This window comes from Canis lupus, chromosome 12 (assembly GCF_011100685.1).
Source record: "Canis lupus familiaris isolate Mischka breed German Shepherd chromosome 12, alternate assembly UU_Cfam_GSD_1.0, whole genome shotgun sequence".
Taxonomy (NCBI): Eukaryota; Metazoa; Chordata; class Mammalia; order Carnivora; family Canidae; genus Canis; species Canis lupus.
In genome coordinates this window covers 13,863,390-13,887,036 of record NC_049233.1, presented here as the reverse complement: position 1 = coordinate 13,887,036, position 23,647 = coordinate 13,863,390, and the positions used below count along the sequence as shown (strand labels likewise).

Sequence of the window (23,647 nt, the reverse complement as noted above, 5' to 3'; positions counted from 1 at the left end):
AGTTTCCTGATCACTAATATTGGTTCTGAGCATTCCTTAATTAAAATAGGTTTATTGCATCCAGTGTCAGAATGTGAACCAGGAATAGCAGGTTGCCTTAGCCATACTGTGGTATATTTCACTCATGGCACTGATTAAGTTTTGGCCCTGTTTGCATGCATAATAGAAAAATAAATGTATATGTATAATAGCAAATAGAAGCAGTTATTCAAGTAATTCACTGAAATAGATCCAGTTTTACATGTAAATATTTTAATGAAGATACTTTGGGGAACTGGATGTTCTGTATAGTTGTGTTAACTAAATTCCCCACCTTGCTGTCAGGTATTAATAGAACAATAGCAAAAGAAAGGTTTTTTTGTTTGTCTATTTTTTTTTTTTTAACAAGGAGATGAACTGGCTTTATATCTTCTTAAAACAAAAGTAAGGTATTCCTTGGCATATGTTATACAGGTCTAGATGGGCCTCTATTCTGTGAACAGGATTAGAAATTAATTAAATAATTATCAGAGAAGATTACAAATGCAAACTTTTCTTCATTTCCATAAGAATTTACTTATGATGGGAAAACAATAATACATTGTATTTTATTACTTATTTATGCTGAAAATTGAATTCTTGATCTCTTACACCTACCTAACGTATCCATCCCCACTTTTTCCCATCTCAGTTATGGCAGTTCATTTTTCCAGTTTCCCAGAACACATCAGTCATCCTGATGCCTCTCTTTCTCTAGAAGCCCCAGTCCAGTCTGTCAATCATATTGATTTTTTTAAAAAAATATTTTATTTATTTACTCATGAGAGAGAGCGAGAGAGAGAGAGAGAGGCAGAGACACAGGCAGAGGGAGAAGCAGTCTCCATGCAAGGAACCTGATGTGGGACTCAATCCTGGGACTCCAGAATCATGCCCTGGGCTGAAGGCAGCGCTAAACGCTGAGCCACCTGGGCTGCCCTAATTTTGAGATTATATCCAGAATTTAACCATGTCTTACGGAATCTACCGTAATAACTCTCGAGTGGAAGCTATCATCGCCTCTTGCCTGGGTTACGGCAAAAAGACCTGTACTCTACAGGTAATCCGGCAGCCAGAATAATTATTTTAAAGCCTAAACTACATCATGTCAATCCTCTACTAACAGCCTCCCTGTCCCAGGCACATAGGCCTACCATCTGGCCTCCTAGTACCTCTGTGACCTCACATTATACTATTTCTTTTCTTTCTGGGTCATTGTTTTTTTAGGTAAAAATGGCCTTTGGCCATTCCTGCAACTTACTAGGCTTGTTCCTAATTCAGGGCCTTAGCATGGGTTGTTCTTACTGTCTGGAGTTATCTGCAGATATCTCTTTCTTTAGATATTTGCAGTTCCCTCCTTCACCTTCATCAAATCATTATTCAAATGCCACTTTCTCAGTGAGGCCTACGCTGCTTGCCCAGTTTAAAACTGAACAATTATCCCATTCCTCCTGTGCTTTGTCTCATTCCTTATCCCTTCCCTGTTGTATAGTTTTTTCCCTCTGTTCTGTTACACTCATAACTTTCTAACATATTATTTTATATTTTACTTAGGTATTTATTGTTCAGCTACTCCTACTATATTTGATTATGGCATGGATTTTTGTCTGTTTTGTTCACTGCAGTTCCTAGAGTAATGTCAGGCACATGGTTGGCCTATAATAATTATTTGTTGAATGAATGAACTAATAAGCACCCATAATTTACACTCAGTGAATAGACTTCATCTTTGAGGGGAGAAATGTAGAAGTTGTTTGTTTCCAGAATAAGAGGATTACAATTATATATATTGGATTCCATGGGAATGAAAGTAGCTAAGTTTCCATGTGTCTACAGAGTTTGGGGGCTCTTTGACACCCTGATAATGTATTATTCCTTTCTCTTTCTAAATCTCAAAACATGATCATTTTCTCAGCAGCGAAGGACTAATTTTAAAGGATCCTGGAGTGTTAAATCTGCAATGAGAAGTTCCTAAGATGATGGATCATGATTACAGGTCTACAAGTTGCTCAGAATTCTTAACATTTCTTCTCTCATCATTGTATTGCTCTTGAAATCTATGAATATAATTTTGAAGGTATGGGAAGCCCGTTTGATTACACCTATGAATAATTATGTGATGCGCCCCCTCCCCCCGTATTTCAACAGATTTAATTAGTGCATATTTTTTCATGTTTTTTTTTTTTTTGAAGTGCATAATATCAGTTGAACATCCATGTCAGCCTACAGTGAGACCCTTGAATATTCTGTACTTTTGGGTAGCACAAATATGTGGAATGCTGAAGTTATTTTGTACCACTTTAACATCTATCCTTTGCTCATTCCTATTTTAAAGAAGCATAGAATTTTAGAGCTACAAGGTTTCAGTTCATTTGATTTGGTCACCTTATTCTACAGACATGACAAATGAGGCCCAACAACATTAAGTAACTCGCCCAGATACCACAGAACTGAGTAATCTTTTTGGTCAGAATAAGTTATTCTAAAAGTAAAGCACATTGGAATTGAAAAATCGTTCTCAATATCAGAAAGTCAGATAATTAACTGAATATAGCAACAATTGCAACCTGCAGTTCTACCCCATTTATTTCCAAGGTGATTATATAAACACTGGAAGTCTAGGGCAAAGATAGCAAAGAACATAGTAGTTAATAAGAAAGAGCTTCCTTCAGGTATCCTAATAAATAAGGGTTATGGATCCCAAAAGAATAAGAACTTGCAGGTCACCTGAAGTAAACTGTTCTTATGATATCCCTATGAGGAGAAGAGACCACTTCATCATAGAGATTCCATATTAGGCATAGTTGCCACTATCTGGAGAATTAGGGTTTCTTTCATTCTTTAACCTCCTCATTTTTAGGATGCCAAATTACTTAGATATCTGTGCTTTCTTTTGCACTAGTGACTCTACATGAAGGTTATTATGCCAAACAAATGTGAAAGTCTATGGTAACAATGCTTCATTTTCCTTTAACAGCTTTGTTTAAGGGATAGAGACATTTTTGTGGTGTGATGCATTCACTTGGTCTCCTGGCATTTTCTCCACATGCTTTGGAAATCAAGTATTTTTCTGAGGGGTGGTAGTCGTGAATGTCTGAATTTCAGCAACAGCTTCATTGTTTTAGCTTTGTTATAATTAAGATACCCTAGCAGCGTCAATAGTTTAGGATACTTGATATTAATCTAAGGGAGGATATTTTGACCCTTTGTGTACAGCAGTGCTCTCCAACTACAAACGAAATTATGGCTAAATCAAAAATTTAAAATGGATTTTAATAGATTCCAGGAGGTAGGAACACTAGGATAAGTCATGTGACTTCAAAGCTAAGGTCTCTGCCAACTGCACAATTCATAATTTCCTAAGAGTGAATTTTTGAGTTCTCTCTACCAGCGCCTGGTTTAATTCAGTTTCCTTTCTCTGTGGCTCACTTTCATGAACTCCTGTTGCATGTGATAATATGTAGATTAGACACCAGTAGCCTGAGAGTAAGATGTGGGTTCTATTCTGAAAAGCTAGGTCAAATCTGGCCTCCACATGATGCAGGTAAAACTCCCGTACAAGTACTATGGCAACATTAACTGAATGTAGTTTTAATTGAAACGATCTGCTTTGGGTTATAATTCCTTATATGTAATATCAATTTTTCTCTTAATTATTTTCTAGGTAACATACTTGAAAAGGGTTTTCAACTACTGCATAAATTGGATTTGCTTTGTAAGAAATTGTAACAATTCTTACTTTCCCTTCCTTATACTCTACACTTTGCCCAGCATTGCATCAGGCCCTGATTTACACATTATGATGAACTCTGACATCCTAAATATATTTATTATCTTGGAACTTTATTTGGCAAATAGTAAAGTGTTGGGGATATTAAAAAGAACTACACACAAAACTAACTGTAGACTCAACTATGACCCAGAGGAAATAATGAAATAAGTTGCTATTTTTAAAAATGTAAGCAATTAGGGCAGCCTGGGTGGCTCAGCGCTTAGTGCCTGCCTTCGACCCAGGGCACGGTCCTGGAGACCGGGGATCAAGTCCCACGTTGGGCTCCCTGCATGGAACCTGCTTCCCCCTCTGCCTGTGTCTCTGCCTCTCTCTCTCTCTCTCTCTCGCTCTGTGTCTCTCATGAATAAATAAATTTAAAAAAATATTAAAAAAAAAGAATAAATAAATAAAATAAAAAAGTAAGCAACTAGAAAGAAAAGATGGTCAGAACAGAGATATTCATAAGCGAGAAAGTAACTGGAGCAATAATGCCTTGAAAGACTTGATGAGGATTAGTAGTTGAATTTCTGTGAAGCACTTTATATTTGACGTCCCAGGAGTGGACTTAAGCATGGATGCTAACTCAGTTTTCTTCCCTAAACAGCTGAAAATAATGTTAAAAATAAGACTTCCTGTACTGAAGTAATTGACCGTTGTATTAAAGAGCTCCATCGGCATCCCTCAAATGGAGAGCACAGGACAGGTGGTTCCAAAGTGGACGTGCAAGATTTAAAAATGAGGAACAGGGGATCCCTGGGTGGCGCAGCGGTTTAGCGCCTGCCTTTGGCCCAGGGCATGATCCTGGAGACCCGGGATCGAATCCCACGTCGGGCTCCCTGCATGGAGCCTGCTTCTCCCTCTGCCTGTGTCTCTGCCTCTCTCTCTCTCTCTCTGTGTGACTATCATACATAAATAAAAAAAAAAAAAAAAAAAAAATGAGGAACAGGCCAAAATCCCAAGGAAAAATAATAAAATAGGATCATCCCCAAACAACAACAAACCACCCCCTGATACAGAAAGAAGATTTCAAAGATAAAAACGTGGTGGTTAGGGGATCCCTGGGTGGCGCAGCGGTTTCGCACCTGCCCTTGGCCTGGGGTGTGATCCTGGGGACTCAGGATCGAGTCCCACGTCGGGCTCCCTGCATGGAGCCTGCTTCTCCCTCTGCCTGTGTCTCTGCCTCTCTCTCTCTCTCACTGTGTGCCTATCATAAATAAATAAAAAATTAAAAAAAAAATAAAAAAGCAAAAGTGGAGGTTAGACGCCCGAACCCGGTACCATGAGGCCGGCGGCCGGAGCGAGGTATTCCCTGGGGCCCACCAGCAGGTCCCAGCGCCTCTCCGGGGATCCTGCGGCAGAGGCAGGGTGGGGAGCGGGCTCTGCAGGGCCTGCGGAACACGCGGGCGGCGCCGGCCCTCGGGGGAGCCAGTCTTTTGGAGGTTCCCCTCCCCCCTGCCGAAAGCACAGTCCGGGTAAGACCCCACTTCACCCCCATTCCTAGGCAGAAGCTCACACCCGCCAATCTCTGCCCGGAAGCTGCAAGCAAGCTTCCAGCGGAGGTCACTCAACCGCTCGAAAATCCGAGCCCGCTCAGCTCCGTTCTTCAACAACCGCCGGGGCCTCGAGCCGCCTTCGACGCTTCCCCCCGCAGGCCCCGCTGGGCGGCCGCCGCCGGGACGCCCGGCCCGCCGCACCGGAAGCGGCCGCGGCTGCGCCCCGCGACGCCCCGCCCCCAGCGAGCGTGGCGGAAGTGGCTCGCTCGGGGAAGGAGACCGCGGCCGCCTGGCCGAGCGCGCATGCGCTAGCGCCGCGCCCGCGCAGCTGGCGGTGGGGGCGTCCGCCGCGCTCCCTCCTCGTGTCCGCGGCCCCCGCCCCGCGGAGAGTCGGGCTCACGCCATCTTGTGCCCCCTCCCCCCCAAACCCCTGCCCCGGGCTGAGCCACTTTCTGCTTTTCGACACTCTCAGCCCTCCACCCCGCCCCCTTTCGTAGCGTGTCCCGGGCGCCGCCGCAGAAACCGCAGCATCTCTCCCCACCCTGTCCACGCGGGACGCGCAGCCGTGCCTACAGTGTTAGAGCGGAGGTTGTAGGGGCGCGGGGGGGGAGGGAGGCGGGGCGGGCGGGGAGAGGTCTGCCAACCGGGAGGGACGGCGCGCGGCAGCCCCGCGCCTGGGGGCCCCGCCCCGGCCCCGGCCCCGGCCCCGGCCCCGGCCCCGGCCCCAGCCCCAGGGCGGCTGCGGGGGAGGAAGGGGCGCTTTGGGGACCGGGCCCAGGGAGACGCTGCCCGGCTGGGCCCGGTCCTCCCGCCGGCGGGGAGCAGCCTCTTGACTCCTCCCCGTGGGCGGGCGGGCGCGGGGCGCGGGGCGCCGGCTGGGCTGGGCTGCGCTGGGCTGCGTTAGGGACCTTGGGCGCTCCTCCAGCTCGCGAGCTGCCGGGTAGACTCCTGGGGAAGGAGCGTTAGGGAGCGTTAGTAGGGGGGTCCGTCCCGGGAAGCCTGTGCCCCCACCGGTGCCCCCTGCGGGAGCTCTTGAGCTCGCATCTGGCCGACGGTCCGCTCTGCGCACGGGGTGGTAACAGCGCGGTTCTGAACCGTCGGCCTTATTGGGGGGAACAGCACCGGGCACTGACCCGATGTTAACTGCCATTGATTCTGGTCTCCCGTGTTTTAAGACCTTCCGAACGACTGTTTTCTAAATTAGAAATCAATACGCTCGAAGGTTTGATGAGCCGGGGTGAGACTTCTAGGAAGAGTGAACACCTGACGCTCAGAGAGGACACTAAGGTGCATCGTGACTGTGCACGCGGATACATTAGCGTCACTCGGCGAGGCTGCTACACAACAAACTTGAAACTGTTTCGTTTGAAAGAAATTAGTATATGTTTATCTGGGAGGAAAGGACCTGAGGTCTTAGTAAATGTTAGGAGTTAGAACTCAGGAAACGGAATTGAGTTAGCTGTGCGGAGATGTACTTGAAGGGCAAACTGAGGACGGATCTCCTGGAATTTCTGGTGGATGTTTCAGAGACTGGGTTTGATTGGATAGGATGAACAGGGTTTTTGATGGGGCTTTGCAAAAGGAGATGCACTTCATTGTACCTCATTATTGCAGACTTATTTCTGGGAATCTTGAAGCAGAGATCTAGAGCAGCCTAAGTTGGGAGCACCCTAAGTCTAGAGCAGCAGTGTCCAATATTGTAGAACTTTCTGCCATGTTGGAAATATTCTGTAGACTGTGCTGTACTAAGACCGTATCCACTAGCCTCAGGTGGCTCTCGAGCACTTGGATAGTGACTAGTAGTGCATTGAGGAATTTAATTTTAAAATTTAGTTTCAATTAACTTAAATATAAATAACCACGAGTGGCTGGTCCTTGTTGGACAATATAAGCTTAGAATTTAAATTTAGACTTTGAGACCCCTTCTGATTCTTGACTTGGTCGAGTTATAAGTGAAAGAAGCCGAGTCTTGGAATGTTTGTTGCCATAGGGAATCCTAATTATATTCAAATAATGCCTTTTGCTCAAATATTATAGTTAAAAGCATGGGTCTGTTAGTACTTATTTACAGCTTGACAAATTAAACTCATTCTTTTGACTCCTTAGGTGGTTCAGCTAATGCCAGATTCATCTGGAGAGCCATAGCAATACTAACTGACATTTCTTTTAATCATTATTGTACCAAATTGTGACCATGGATTTTCACTATCTTCTATCATTTTGGTTAGGTTTAATGAAAACTTTTCACGTTTTATTCATTTTTTTTTCCATTTGAAAGATGGGGTTTTAAAAAAAACAACTTTTGTATGATAAAGCAAATTGATAGTCTGTAGTAGTAGCCTTTGAACATTGGGCCATTTTATTTATTTTTTTTGCTAAAGATTTTATTTGAGAGAGGGCTCAAAGTGGGGGGAGGGAATTGAGGGAGGGGGAAAGCAGACTCCTGGCTGAGCAGGGACCTGGACTCCACTCAGAGCTTGATCCCAGGACCCTGAGATGAGGACCTGAGTGGAAGGCAGGTGCTTAAAGGACTGAACCACCCAGGTGCCCCAGCATTGGGCCTTTTTAGAAATAATTTTGTGGTCATTGGTATTCAGAACTTTTGAAGAGATAACTCTGAAACTGGTATTTGTAAAATTTCTTTCTTTGAGGGCAGCCCGGGTGGCTCAGCAGTTTAGCGCTGCCTTCAGCCCGGGGTGTGATCCTGGAGACCCGGGATCAAGTTCCGCATCAGGCTCCCTGCACAGAGCCTGCTTCCCCCTCTGCCTGTGTCCCTGCCTCTCTCTCTCTGTGTGTCTCTCATGAATAAATAAAATCTTAAAAAAAAAAAAAAAAAGAAATATGTAGGCTGTTTTTTTTTTTTTCTTTTTAAAGCAAATATCTGTAGAGTTCAGTTTCAGAATAAAACTTAAAAAAATACATTTTTTAATAGATAGCACCCTTAACTCTGGCCTGGTGCCTGTAAAATGGTGTCCTTGATCTCAAGGCTAAAAGATCGTCATTAGATCTGAGCCAAAAACTTAAAGCTCATGGATTAAGCATGTACAGAGAATAGCCTATATCATACAAATCAGGATGGGTTGCTCTTATATAGGGTGATTGTATACCCCACCTTCCCTGCGACAGTCATTATTTAGACCCTGTTTTTCCGGGTATAATTATTAATAGAGCCCCTTTCATATAAAAAATGTCCCAGTTGGTATCACATATGATCACCCTACTTTTATTCTTGTTGAAATTTGTAATATGTAATTTTAGGAGGATTAACCATATTGCAGTCTCACAAATGTACTAAAGTATTGAGAGAATTATTGCTTATGTGCTCAAGTAATAGATAAGAAATCTAGAATAAGGCCAGCAAGTGACCTGTCCATTTAAGCTGCTGGTAATTAAACATTTTTTCTTTTCTCCTTATGTTAGATGGAAATCTTGGGCAGCTTGAATTTTGGTTTTCTCTACATAAATGATCTTTGGTGTAGGAGGCTCAAAGTTAGGCCATGTCAATCAAATCAGAAGACACTATTCTTGTTGAAAATAACTCCCATTTTATTTTACGGTGAAGTTGAACAGTGAAGTTGGTCAGAAATCTGTTTATGTATTTATAATGTTCAAGAAGGATTTTGCTTATAGTTCACTCAAATAATAAAAATACTTAGCCAAATGCATTATTGTATTAATTTATACTGTGATTGGTAAAATGTTTTATTGAGACTCAAACACACTTGGTTTGAGTCCTTACTCTGCTGAGGATTAAATCCATGTGATGATGTGTTGGGTATAGCAAAGCACATAAGAATTAAGTGCTCAGTAAATATTAGCTGTTTTAGCCTTAAGTTTATTGAACAATAGACCTGGAAGAGCTATTGATGTTCTGAGATACATTGTGGATAGATGCAAAGAAGTACTTAAAACTAATTCTGAAAACATAAGTTAAGCCCTTTTCTACCATATTCTCTCCTTGTGACTGTAGTTCAGGTATTTAACTTCTCTGATCCTCATTTTCCTCATCTATAAAGTGGAATTAGTATCTCAACTCATCCCAGCCTTCTCACAGGATTGCTGAAGACTTCAGAGGAGAATTACACAATTGTCTTGCTTTACAAACATTTTATTTTTTAATTGATTTTGTCCCAATTTTGTCAACCTACTACCTCTAGTAAAGATTGACCTTAATCTGCAAAAATTGTTGTATATTTTTATTTGTAAAACAGCATAGAGTATATTGGGCACTGCCCGAGGTTGCTCTCTTTAATGGTACTGTAAATGATGGTAATGGTGCTTGACTGATCTGGTTGCAATATATTTTCTTCTCTCTCTTTTTTTGTTTTTTTTTTACTTCTTCAAGATTTATTTATTTTAGAGGGGGGTGCAGAGGGAGAGCGAGAACCCCAAGCAGACTCCATGCTGATCATGGAGCCTGACGTGGGGCTTGATCCTAGGACCCTGAGATCATGACCTGAGCCAAAACCAAGAGTGGATGCTGCCTGGGCCACCTAGGTGCCTGTGATATATTTTCTACATAGAACAACTACATACTGCTGCTAAGGGAGACCCAACATTTTCATGGGCATTTGATGTGTTCCATCTAGTTCCATGTGCTAAATGTTATGTCATTTATTTATCCAGACATGTCATTCCCACTTAATAGGTGGTACTGATAAGGCTCTTACTTTTTGGAATAGATCTGTCAGGATTTTTGCATTATACTACTACCTCTGATAATATATGGCTGATAGTGGATATTGAAGGTTAAATAAAATAATGAATGTGAGAATAGCATGCTGTCTGGCATAGGATAGATATGTAGTAGTTGCTGGAAGAAATGGTTGTTCATTGAATTCATAGGGCAGTAAATTGAAATAATTTGTGCGAGAGTACTTTATAAATGCAAAATAATATGCAAATACAAATTAAAATCTTGAAGTATATTCTTGCTATTTTAAATGCTGTAGAGGTTTTATGACTGAAGATTGTATAATTCATTTCATGTTATTTGTTTCTGGATCTTTAAAGGACTACTCATAATTATAACATTCCTTCTCTGAGAGTATATATGTTTAATGATAGTACTTTATGATAAGCTTTTAAGAAACTATAGTTTTGCTTGGATTCTTTCTTTTCTTCTTCTTCATCATCATTATCATCATCATGAACCGAGTGCTTTCTATGTATTAGGCACTGTCCTGAGTGCTTTTTTTTCTTTTTCTTTTTTTTTTTCTGAGTGCTTTATATATACATTTCTTTGTGTAATCTACGAGAGGAGTACTTTTAGCCTGTATTCTAAAGATGAGGGAACTGAGGCAAGGAGGTGATGTGACTTGCCCAAGGTCACATGGTAAATGTTTCGAGTCTGTATTTGAACTCCAGAGCCCAGCTGTTTACTGCTAAACTGTGAGTCGGCATAGGCAGATACTTCACAACAAAGTTCCTATGACAAACACATTGTGGAGGTCTTATGAGTTAATTATGATCAACTTTTATTTGTATGTTCCTTGTGGGATAGTAGAAAGAACTCAGGACCAGAAGTCAGGGGACTTCAGTTTTAATCCCAGCTGTATCACTAAATAGTGATGTGTCCTTGGGCAGTTCAAGAAACCCCTCTGGACTTCAGTTTCCTCACCTGAAAAATGAGGGATTTGGATGAAATTAGTTTTTTTCAAACTGTAGTTCTGCACCTCAGATGTCTTTGGTTCTCCTCCCACCAGTTTGTATAGTTAGAGTTTGGTCTGTTATAATTGTTTATCTATCTGCTTGAGATTTACTTTTAAGCACAGAATTCCTGAACTTTTGAAGTCATCAGTGTCTGAGTTAATTTTGTTACAAGTCCCCTGATTGCTTACTATGTGCGCACTTCCCAGTAATTTCATGTTATTTTAGAGTGTTAAAGGAGATAGGTATCGTTTACAAATGAAAAAAACCAAGGCACTAAAATGGGAGAAGGTTAGTAAATTTTTGTTAAGATATATATGTACATGGACAGAATATTTCAGGTTATTAGCTACCTGGGATCAAAGCCTGACTTTTGTTAGACTTGTGACCTTTACCCAGTTTTTACTCTTTGCTTCCTCATTGGTAGGGGGATAATACTTGCCTTGTAGGGTGAGTGTGAACAGATGTGGACTAATGCAGGTGAAAAACCCTGTAGAAACTCTGAAATGCTTATACAAATTCATCAATTTTTTACATGCCTACAGCAAATCTTTTTTATTTTTAATCACATTAACTGTGTTTTTAACTGCATCAGATAGTTTATTGACTTGTTTATATTTAAAATAAACGCCTCATAATGTGAAATATTTCTAGGATGTGAATTCAGAGTAGGAGAGAATCTTGATGTTGAAGAGAGCTCCTCTTTTGACATCCTTGTCAAATACACTTACTACAAAAAGTCTGATTAACAAATTTTGCATTTATCTGAAAAGTTAGCCATTAAGTCACTCAATTATATGATATTTTATGTAAAACCAGCAGTGTTTTAATATGAGAAAAGTAAGCTTGCCATTTTGTCAGGGTTTGAATGCTACGTATTTTAGGACAATCTGGTAGGCACATTTGTAGTGTTCTTCAATAACTATTTTTGCAAAGAATAAAAAATTTCTGTGAAACTAAGTGTTTCCCTAAGAGAGTACTGGATATGAAAGCACTTGGAATGGAAACCTATATTAATATGAGACTACAGAAGGAAAATATAATAATACAAATTCATAGGTCTCTGAGCAGTCTGTCACTGAGCTCCTATGTCTGTAGGTAAAAAAAAAAAAAAAAAAAGTAATTGTTCATGTAGCCAACTAGGATATGTAAATGCACAGTTTCTATCTGCCTATTGGGAATTTTCATGGTTTACAGATGTTTTGATGTTCTTTTCAATTCTGATATATTTTTTGAATGCCTGATATGTGGTAGCCGCTGTCTTCTTTATAACACCCCTCAGAGAGAGGCAGAAATTATTCTTGACAGATGGAGAAACTGAACTTGAGAGATTAGTTGGTTCTTATTTTAACATTCTACGGTATTGATTAATTATCCTTCTTAGCACAGCCCTGTGACCATGACTTATTTCAGTTTTCTGTCTTAGAACATCTGTCACAAAACTTCTACAGGATTTTAATTCTACTTAAATGTCTAATAGTTGCCTGAGGCTTAATATGGCTCAAACTGAACTCCTGGTTTGTTTGTTTTTTCCTTTTCAGTTTTCCTGATCTTAGTAAATGGCACACCATTCAACCTGTTGCTCAGGCCCCAATCTTCAGAGTCATCCTTGACTGCTTTTCTTTCATACCCTATGTTTAATCCATCAGCAGGCAGCTCTGTCTTCAAAATATATTATGGAAGTCTCGCTACTTCTAGTATAATGTCACAGCAGCAAGAGTTCTCTTTTTAAACCTGAAATATTTCAGGGGTACTTGGATGGCTTAGTTGGTTCAGCCTCCAACTCTTGATTTTGACTCAGGTCATGATGTCAGGGTTATGTGATTGAGCCCCTCATTGTGCTCTGCACTCAGCCAAAAGTCTGCTTGGGATTCTCTCTCTCCCTCTGCCTGTCACCCCCCTGCCTTGTGCCCGCATGCTTGTATGTGAGTGCACACATGTTCTTCTTTTTCTCTTGGAAATAAATGAATAAATCTTAAAAAAAAAAAAAAAACCTAAAATATTTCAAGTCTCTTCTCTTTTCACACTTCTCATCGCTTCACATTGTATTCAACTAAAATTTAACCTTTATGACTGAGGGGGTTTCATATCATTTGTCCTCTTGCTAACTTTCAGACCTTATTTTCTACTGCTTACCCTCCTTTCCCTCTTCATTTGAGCCCCAGGACCTTGGTATTTTGCTATTCTTTTTGCCTGGAAGTTCTTCAGAGCTCCTTCCTGGGCTCCGTTCGGATATTCTATGAAATGTCACCTCCTGGTTGAAAACAGCTTATATAATTTGTTTTCATAGCATTTGTCACTACCTGACATGTTTATATTCTTGTCTCCTGCATTATAGCTTCTTTTTGTCTAGCTCAGTCATGATCGTATCCTGAGCTCTTACAACAGTGTTTGCCCTGTAGTAGGTGCCCAATAAATAGCTAGGAATGGATAAAGCCAAAGCACAGGTGGTGCATTGGCTTTAAATAAGAAGGTGCCTTTAACGTCAGAGGAGGGAATAAGGAGAAAATACAGTGGGTTTGGTAGAGGGGAGTGGAGGCAGTTAGTAAATGAAGGCTTTTCATTTCTCTGGGAAGGAGGAGGAACAGGTGCAGTCATCTGCCAACAGTTGGGGAAATTTATTAATAAACTAATATGTGTGCATTGAAATAGTTAATGTTAAACGAAAGAATTAGTAAATGAAAACATTAGGTGACAGGGAAAGGAGAATTCCCGATGATCATGAGTCTGGGAAGTCTTGAAGATATGGAGTTTAGGCTGAGCTTTTATAGGCAGCTAGGATTTGGAGAGGAAACAAAAAGTATTGTAGGTAGGAGGAACTGTAGACTCTAAAGGTTCAGAAGAACTTAGGATGGTTTGGGAGATACTGGATATTTGCTTTGATTGCTATAGGAAAGGAGGCTGCAGAGGTCCTGTGGGCCTGATTTTAGACAAGTTTTGTCCTCCAGGTGAAGTAGACATGTTGGATGCTTTGAGTAGAGGAGTAACAAATATTTAGAACGAGATAGTATGCAGAATTAATTAGAAAGGTGGGAGATGGTTTAAAAGGTACTGTAGTAAGAGTATTAGGTGAGATTGGTGAGGAAGAGATCACATTAGAATTGCTTTATTAAAGGAAGTTATACCAGGAGCAGATTGCATAAATGTAGGCAGGAGAGGAGCTGGCAAATCAAAAATTGCCTTGGATTTTTTTGAACTTCTGTGACTCAAGGGTAGTGTTGCTCTTCTAGAGCTGGGAATGTTTGACAGGGAAGCAGGTTTGGTTGGGGAAAATACGCCGGGAAATAGTATAATATATTACAGAGGAGAGTTTTTCTATCTATGAATATGAAGTCTTTGGTAATTATATTAAAATCCCAGTTCTCTATTTACAGCATAGCTAATTGTCATTTTGATCATTGGGTGAATAGTGGTAGCTTCTTACACTAATTAGAATCAAACTGATTTTGGTTAGGAAGTACTTATTCCTGTTCCAATAGTTTTTAAGAAAAATAATTGCTCAATGAATGGTAAAGAGAAATATTTACTATCATACTGCTTTTTTATGGTGCTTCATAATTATGGTGCCCTTTGATTCTGCAGTAATCCAGTGACATGGTTAGTTTGGATGTGCTATTCACTTATCTCTTTTTTGTTGTTGTTGTTTAATGCAGTGAAGTATGCTTTATTTTCAGATTGTAACAAGTGTTAAATCTCAGGACAGTTTTCCCGTAATTGTTTGGGTCTTAGCTCCTCCTCTTGTGTCATACCGTCTTGTGCGTTATCTTGAAACTCATTTCATTGAATATATCTGTTAACTTCAGTAGGCTGTAAGCTACTAAATGGCAGAGATAGAGATACATCTTTCTTATCTTTGTGTTCTTTGTTACACCGTTCAGTAATTCGATCATTCACAAAACATTTACAGAGCATCAGCAGTGGTAGGCAATATACAAAGTATTACAATTACAGAAAAAAAATGTCCTGTCATTAAGCAGTTAGCAGTTCAATGACAAGGAAATAGTTAAACCGTAGTGTGAGAAGTACTATGATTGATGCATCTTATTTCGGGTTCTGAACTTATTTGATATGTGGTAAGTGAATACAAATGATTTTTAGTTACGAAAATACAATTAGTTTCAGAAAAATTGCAATTGATTTCAAAAGTTGTAAATTATATGTGAATCATCTGTTCTTTGGGGTTGTTCATGGTATGTTGCTTGTCTTTTAGCAGGTAATTGTGTTTGAGCTTTATATCTTCTGAAGTTCACTTGAAACAGGGCATATATAAATATGTTGGAATTGCCATTGTGTTATCCCAAATAGTAGGTATAGAAGTTTTGACATTTTTACACTTATATTTTTTTATTTTTTACATTCTCAGTGATCGAATGATTATTTGGTAGTATTTTTCACAGCAGGAGAAATTTACATCATGATGTAACTTGAGTTGTTTTTTTTAGACAACAAAACCAGAATGCAGTGTAAAATAGTGTTGGTTTAACCATAATTGCTTCCTGCCTTTGGAGTTCTATGAAAATGAGAATGTTCTGAATGTAACAGTTTTCTATTAATTTGTATTATGTGGGATGTTCAGGTTATGAATGACTGAAATTGGAACTGTATGCTCAGCATCAGTACATAGGTCTGCTGAATAAACTTTCCTCAGCAATGATGTAATAGAAGAAATGCTAGAACATTCCACTGTCTTTTAATAAATAGGGAGACTGATGGATTTCACAATCCAGATATTTATGTTGTTTTGATGGTGCTATAACTAGTAATAAAGTTTTCAACTCTTTGTGGTATTTTAAGCCAAAGATGTTTTATGGTATTTCTCTTTGGTCATTTAGCACCAGAAATATGAGCTATTATTAGAAGCCCAGTGGCATGTTTATTATATTTTGTTTAATTCACATTTGTAATGTATAACTTTACTACAATTAAAAAATTTTTTTATTGTATTTTCTGAGGGAAAGGGTATATCTTTACATTCCATTGTTTTAAAATTAAAGATGTCAATTTTTCTACTCTGTAACAGGATTTTTACAGGTGTGATATAGTATTGGCTATTGACTTAATGATCAGGTTTAAATACAAGTATTAATCAGAGATGAACTTACTGCTTGGGTTCACGTTTAAACTGTGGCATGTTGAAATAATCTAGGTCTCCCTCTGCACATCTGAATTCATTTTGTAAAATATGGCAAACAGCTGCATTTGAATTGAAAGCTAAAACAACTGCAGGACATTATTAACCCATTGAGAAGATTACAGTAGGTTTTCAGTTCCATGTTAACTGTATTTATTAGAGAAAATTGACTTGAGTGCTTCTGCTTTTAACTGACTTTTTTTTTATGTCTAGGAGAAAGGAAATAAAGTATTGGGATGATAGGACTTTGATGTGTAAAGAAGTTATGTCTAAAGAAGTTAATTATCTAAATCAAACAAAATGCGGGTATGGGAAATAATTATTTTAAAGATTCTAATGCGCTATCAGTTCATCATGTCAGAAAAATGTTATTCACCTGTTTGATTTAAAAATTAAATAACTTGACCGTCAAAGGATGATCATAGTTATAATAAACTAAGATTGGGACCTTTTACCTCTTACCAAAAAATACTCTTGATGTGAAACATTTGGCAGTAGGGGGACAACTGAAGAGAGCTGTGGGTTTAGTATGATTTTACTTTCTGGAGTGTCTCATCTTCAGAGAGTGTTAAAGCAGGGTGCCTGGATTTGCAAAATGAAAAAGGGGCAGATTGCTTAAGCAGTGTCACGGGACATTTGGCCACAGGATAACCCCCATACTGGCATGGCTTCAAATCTGATGTGAGTCTTCTTAAATCATTACTGTTTTTAGAGGCTGAGGTTAACACAGTATCTTTAAAATTTTCTCCAGGATATCATATCTTTGCCAGTGTTGTATTGGGATGAGGGAGACAGTTTCTGAGGTCCTTGAGAGAGCCAGGTTCTTTCTGTATCACTGTCCTGATTTTGTAGGGCTGTTTCTAGAAGTCATTGAGTTTCTGTCTGTTTTCCCTCAATCTTGGATTTGGTGATGTAATTTTCTTTTTTTTTGAACCTGAGTTCTAATGGTGATGCTTCTTTTCCTGTGTTATTTGTAGATAAAAGTACTTTAAAAGTCTTTGTGGGAAAAAAAAATTTAAGCTTTAAAAAAGTTGATGGGGGGATCCCTGGGTGGCTCAGCGGTTTGGCGCCTGCCTTTGGCCCAGGGCGTGATCCTGGAGCCCCGGGATCGAGTCTCGTGTCGGGCTCCCGGCATGGAGCCTGCTTCTCCCTCCCTCTGCCCCCCCCCTTCTATGTCTATCATAAATAAATAAATCTTTAAAAAAAAAAGTTGATGGCTTTCCATAGCATTCGCTTCTTGATGTGTTTTTAGAATTTTTGCTTTTAGGCTCAATTTGAGTAAAAGTTTTTTTTCCTTCTTTTTCTCTACTCTTACATTTGGCTTGGCCCTTAGGGCCCTCACACTAGACCAGGGCTTACGTTTGCAGATAGTTGGCCTTGCCACAGAAAGGTATTGGGATATTCCAGATCTACCCAGCCATCTAGTGTGCTGCTCATCTCAGGCCTCTATCCTATTGCCTTCTCAAAAGCTTTGTATATGGCCTATATCAGGCAGTATTTTATAGTAGCGTCCTCCCCAACCCCCCAGTTGTCTTTCATGGAGCTGTCCTTCTTTCTCAGTGCTTGGTGAATAACTCTGGTTCAGGTTTCCTGTATCAATTTTAGCCCCCATTGCCCACAGCTGTCAGGTTAGAGGATGTATTAAGAAGATAAATTTCACAGCAAGGTGAAGAATGAGCTGAGATAGAAAGAAAGTAGCTATAAATAGTGCTTATAGAGAGAGCCATAAAGTAGAACAAGAGGAGGAGGATGTAAGAACATGAGGGACAATTTATTTGGTTTCTTACAAATTATAGGGTGCAGAAGGAGTCAAAGACAGTGACAGATTTTGAGTTAGGATACTACTAGCAGTACTGATGTCAGTACTGAAAAGTATTTTATAAGGGAACTAAGTACTTAATGTTTATTGAATTGCATATAAGTCTTTTAGTGAAAATATTCAAATTTCTTGAATTTAAGGTAATGAAAAAAGAGTAATCTAAATTTGTCATCTAAAAACTTTTAGCTGATTCATTAAGATTCTTAAGGTCTTTCTGTGTACAGTAATAATAGTTATTAACATTGTGTGCTCACTGTTTGCTAAGAGCCATTCTGAATGCTTTGTGCATATTAGTTCATTAAATCCTCACAACAACCCTAAGAGTGGGGGATTATCATTCTCACTTTAAAGTTGAAGGAACTGAAACACAAAGAAGTTAAATGATTTGCCCCGAAGTCCTAGTAAAGTAGCAGAAATGGGATTTGAACCTGGGCAGTCTGACTTCTCCTAGTTTGCTACAGATCATTTAAAGATTGCAGTACTGCTTTATTTTATGATATATTTGAATCTACAGATCATTTTTAGTTTAAGGAAAATTATATTGCAAAATTTATATGGACATGAAATAATAGCTAACATTTATTGAGCACTTACTGAGTCATAGTTGAGGCTTTTATACTTCCATTATTTTAATGTTATTTTCACTAATTCTTGTTTATGGGACTGCCACATGCATTAAATAAAATAGCATATATTAGGATTGGCATCTACTTTCCCCCTTATGCATCAACTTAATTTTATTGGGGGAAAAAAAACTCACTTTTTAAATTGAAGATTTACTTAACCAAAAGATTATAAAATATCATAGTGCTTGCTTCTGATCTACTGATTGACTTTATTTTTATTATTTATATTTTAGGCTTTGGTTCAGATGGGAATCAGATTATGCAGTGGTTTTCTAATTTTGTATTTTACAGCTGTACCACTCTTTTTTTTATATTAACTCTTACTTGGAACCCCAATATATGAAACAGAAAAATCGGAGTTGTTCTCTGGTTCTGGATAGAACTAGGAGAGTGTGCTTTGGGACCTTTGGGAGCTCCTTGAAATATTGCCTATGAACCATAGTGCTCTCTGGAACACATTTTGAAAACCATGGAGTTCTGTTAAAGTATTTTAATGAGTCTTTTCTTCCATTATTTATTATGAAATTTGTACTAAAATGTTTATCACTTAAGTAATTTTTTGATACTGTATTTGACTAAGCAGTGTTTTCTTCGTTATTATTTCATTTTAAAGATTTATTTATTTGAGAGGGAGAAAGAGTGCGTCCCATGGGTGGTGGGAGGGCCAGAGGCAGAGGAAGAGAGAATCCCAAGCTGACTTTGTGCTGAGTGTGGAGCTTTAGGTGGGGCTTAATCCCAGGACCCTGAGATCATGATGTGAGTGGAAACCAAGAGTTGGATGCATAACCGACTGCACCACCCAGGTGCCCTCTTTTTACTATTTCATTTTAATAAAGAATATTAAGTGGGAACAAGTCAGATTTATGAACAAATTAGAAATTTAAAATTTTCTATACTTTTTGAAGTAATTTATAATTGCATCCATTTTCCATGCATTTATTTATAGTTAAATGTATTTTGTAAGCCTTATTTCTTTTTTATTTAGATGAATAATACTGCAGCCAGCCCAATGTCTACTGCTACTTCAAGTAGTGGAAGAAGTACAGGGAAGTCCATAAGCTTTGCAGCAGAGTTACAGAGTATGATGTAAGTATGTCTCTGCATCACACATTACTGTTTTGATTTACGTTGATAAAAGATAATAGAAACAATAAAATTTCTAAAACTTAACTTGGAAATGTGGACTTAAGTAAAAATAAAATAGTCTGATAATAGGTTAAATAGCCATATGCAAAAGGAGCAAAATTGGTTAAAAATGCTGCAGTGATACTGTATTTGAAAAATAAGTATTGGTTCGTCTTTATAAAAGAATGAACAATCATAGGGATATTTTTGCTCTAGTTAGTATCTGGTCAGATCTGTGTTATGGATTGTTAATACTGTTTTAGATTTAGAGAATTTTGAATTTGATTATATTCTTGGATATGTTCAGATGTTTTCACAGAGAGGTTCTCAATTTTTCTCAAATACCATAAAAATTCCATGAGCCTAACTTAGATTACTTTTTAGTTTTGATATTTGGAATCACTGTATTACTGAATGTTGAGAAAAAACTTAGAACATTTAAAAAAAAAACATTGTTTTTGAGAATTTGCATGATGATTTCTTTTCTGAAGCTCAAGCTAAAAAAGCTTGATTTCCGGCTTCTTGCATTGACTGACATGGCATACATTGATTTGATAGGAGATAGCATGTTTATCAGAGATGTCTCCTGGCGTATATTAGTGTTTCTTTATTATTGGTTCAGGAGACAGTTATCTGCATAAGTGAGACAACATGTTAGAGCTCTTCTCTTCCTATGGATACATTATTCATGACATAATAGGCAATTTGAAAAGAATGTTTCTGTTGACAATTTAAATATCTTCCTCTTGTGGGTGTATATTGATAGTCTTCATAGTGAATTAACTTTGTGTGATTATTGTTCAAATACACATGCTCTTCACATACTTGGTAAACATACTTTAGACAACACTGTTTATTCAATGTTTAGGTTGTAGGTTCTCAGACTTTTTGGTCTGAGAATCCTTTCATATTTTTAGTTGTCGAAGGCCTTAAACAGTATTTGTTTCTGTAGGTTGTATGCATTAATATTTAGTGCTTAGAGTTTAGAACTGAGGAATAAAAAATTACTAATTTATTTGAAAAATAGTAAACCTATTACATGTTAACATCAATAATAACTGCTCTGTAAAAATAATTATATATTCTTAAACCAAAAATAGGTAACACATTTTGTTAGTTAAGATGAGAATACATTTAAATTATTAATTTAGGAGTCATTTGAGGTGAGCCTATGTTTCAAATTATGGAAAATGTTAAGAGTTTATGCTAATATACACTTTTATATAATAAGCTTCTTCATTTTAGTTTTGTTGCTTTACATTGAGAATCTTTTATGTTGCCTTGTGTTAATTATGTTTCAAAATATTAAATGTGCTTTAGAAGGTTTACAGTAAAGTGAAGAAATCTATTTTCCTGTAGAGCTGGTTCATTGATTTACTTTGTATTTTTAAAAGCTTTTACTTTCAAATTCACGAAATTACAGAGAATAGGATAATGAACTCCATGCATCCATCATCCAACCTTAACAATAATAGTGTTTTGCTAGTCTTATTTAACCTACTCTCTACTTTTCTTTTATGAAATATTTTAAAGCAAGTCCCAGACATCATATATCAAAGTTGGTGGTATTTATTAAAATGGTATATTTGTCATAGGTAAAGAAATAAGTTCTTTAGCATAGGTCCTCAAACTATGGTCATGGTCCCATGGACTGGCTGCCTGTTGTTGAAAATGAAGTTTTATTGGACCTCATCCACACTCATTTATCTGTTATCTGTCGCTGCTTTCATGCTACATGACAGAGCTGAATATTTGTGACAGAGACCATATGGCCTATAAAGCTGAAAATATTTACTATATGGTCCTTTACAGAAAAGGTTTACCTGATCTTAAGAAGAAAGCTTTATTTCCTTTGGTCATTTATACTTAGAGGTTCTTAGTGCATTTGATAGACTGCAGGCCACTTAGGAAAACAGAAAAAAATAAAATAAAAGCTAAATTCAGCACTTTCTTATTAAATACTTTTGCAAACATCTTCTCAACTAATATGCTTAAGCTGGATTCAGAATGCACAAGTTATTGTTGGCTACAGCTTTGGAAGAAATGTACATTTTCCTTCTATTTCAGACCTCTTAGAGAGGCCACTCCTAATAGTTACATTCATCATTTATAGTTTGAAGTTATTTTTTCCCCTTATGAATTGCTTCATAGAACAGGAAAAAAAGGGCCCAAATTGGGGGAATCCTTTTAAATTTACCAATATTTTCTCTTGGTAAAAGATTTTTAGGCTTTTGATTATATAAGAAGCAATATACATTTATTTCTGCTTATTTCATACGTGGAGTGCAGACTTAAATCTTCGTGTTTATTTTGTGTTGTAGAAATTTATTGTTTATCTCCCCACCCCTGTTTCACAGTTCTGTTAAGCCTGTTTGTTTTGTATTACTGTTTTTAATCCTTTATTATTACTGTCTTTCCTAGTCATTCACCATTAATGAGCTGTTTTTCTCTTGGCTCCCTGGCCTTCAAATAAGTAACAATATTGTAGTGTCATTTCCAGGGGAATAGTTTCACTGAAAGATGTCTAGTTGTCAAGCACAAACAAAATTGTCATCTGCTATTAAACATAGAACTGGCAGCTGGTCTGTACTACTGTTAGACCTTGGGTTGACTATATTTTAAGTTTGGGTTGTAAACAGTACAGAGAAGCATTCTTTAGGAAGTGCTTCTACAGATTGGAAACTAAAGGATTACCAGTCAAACAGTTGCCGGAGTGTGGGGGATGACAGCAGCTTTCCCTTACCTAGTGCATGTAACTCAACACGTTTGCTACATGCTTCTTATCACAGCTCTTTGAATAACGTGTGCTGGGAGGATCCAGAGGCTTTTCATTTTTAAGTTAATTGAACTCAAGTGGTCTGTAAATTACAAAGTGAAATCTCTTCAGTCTACATGGCAGGTATTTTAATATATTTCTTAAGAATTTTGATTAAATGCATGTCAAAGAGTTCTTCGTTAGGCTTTTCTTCTTTATTTTACTCATTCATAGATTTCTTGCTGTGTTATATTGCCCTGTTTTGGGTTTTTGGCCTGACGATGGTACCATGTTTTACTGCTTGGTAGCATTTAGTGATTCTCATGTGACTAAATTAGAAAATGATCTTGTGTTTACATCTTACTTACATTTTGTAAGAATTCTTCCAAATGAAAATTTCATCCTTATTTAAAAATCACAGATTGAAAGGAATTTTTTTTTTTAATAGATTTTATTTATTTATTCATGAGAGACACAGAGAGAGGTAGAGGCACAGGCAGAGGGAGCAGCAGACTCCCTGCAAGGAGCCTGATGTGGGACTCAATCCCAGATCCCGGGATCATGCCCTGGGCTGAAGGCAGACACTGAGCCACCCAGGCATCCCTAAAGGAAATTCTTTTAATCCTTTCTTAAATATACAATAAAGTTTACTCTCTTAGCTGTACAGTTCTGCAGGTTTTGCATTTTTAAAAATCAACATTTATTGACTCCTTCTATGGCAGGACCTAGTTACTTTCATAACAGTGTAGCGTAGCAATAGGGAAGAGTTGTGGAGACACATAACTGTCATGTAATAGAATGAAAAATCAATTTTGTGGTAGTACAAAGGAGGGAGTGATTAACTTTGGAGAGTAAGCTTCCTGAGGTCTGTACTTCTGACTCCTTCCTGAAACGCCCATTAAATATTCTGTGAACATCTCAAACTTACTATGTTTACAACTGAACAAAAAGTTTTTCAATAAGATTTGCCTCTCTCCCTGAGATTTTTTGGGGTACATAGCAACAACCATTTATTATTCCTTGCTGCATTAGAGGAGGGCATAGCTGTCTATGTGTAATGGCATCATTTGGCTATTATTTAGTATTTTGAAGTTAGGAGCTGTGTAAGAATTAAGACCCCATGGGGATCCCTGGGTGGCTCAGCGGTTTAGCGCCTGCCTTCAGCTTGGGGCGTGATCCTGGGGTCCTGGGATCGAGTCCCGCATCGGGCTCCCTGTGTGGAGCCTGCTTCTCCCTCTGCCTGTGTCTCTGCCTCTCTCTCT

At 38.5% G+C, this 23,647-nt stretch overlaps 2 protein-coding genes across 17 annotated transcripts in view; one reads left to right on the top strand and one right to left on the bottom strand.

The window, feature by feature from the left end:
* RUNX2 (RUNX family transcription factor 2) overlaps window positions 1–23,647 on the bottom strand; it is a 326,346-nt gene that overhangs the window by 264,479 nt on the left and 38,220 nt on the right. The gene's annotated exons all lie outside the window — the stretch shown is intronic.
* The window catches only part of SUPT3H (SPT3 homolog, SAGA and STAGA complex component), a 530,131-nt gene continuing 512,175 nt past the window's right edge, over window positions 5,692–23,647 (top strand). Inside the window, exons 1-3 of one of the 5 annotated variants that reach the window (XM_038554226.1) lie at window positions 6,553–6,567; window positions 16,274–16,366; window positions 19,491–19,591. In XM_038554226.1, coding sequence (XP_038410154.1) covers window positions 16,361–16,366; window positions 19,491–19,591 — 107 coding nt within the window. In that variant the 5' untranslated portion in view covers window positions 6,553–6,567; window positions 16,274–16,360. Of the gene's footprint in view, window positions 5,869–6,254; window positions 6,568–16,273; window positions 16,367–19,488; window positions 19,592–22,419; window positions 22,530–23,647 lie in introns of those variants that run through there. The other 4 variants (XM_038554227.1, XM_038554225.1, XM_038554230.1 and 1 more) reach the window with 4 other exon arrangements.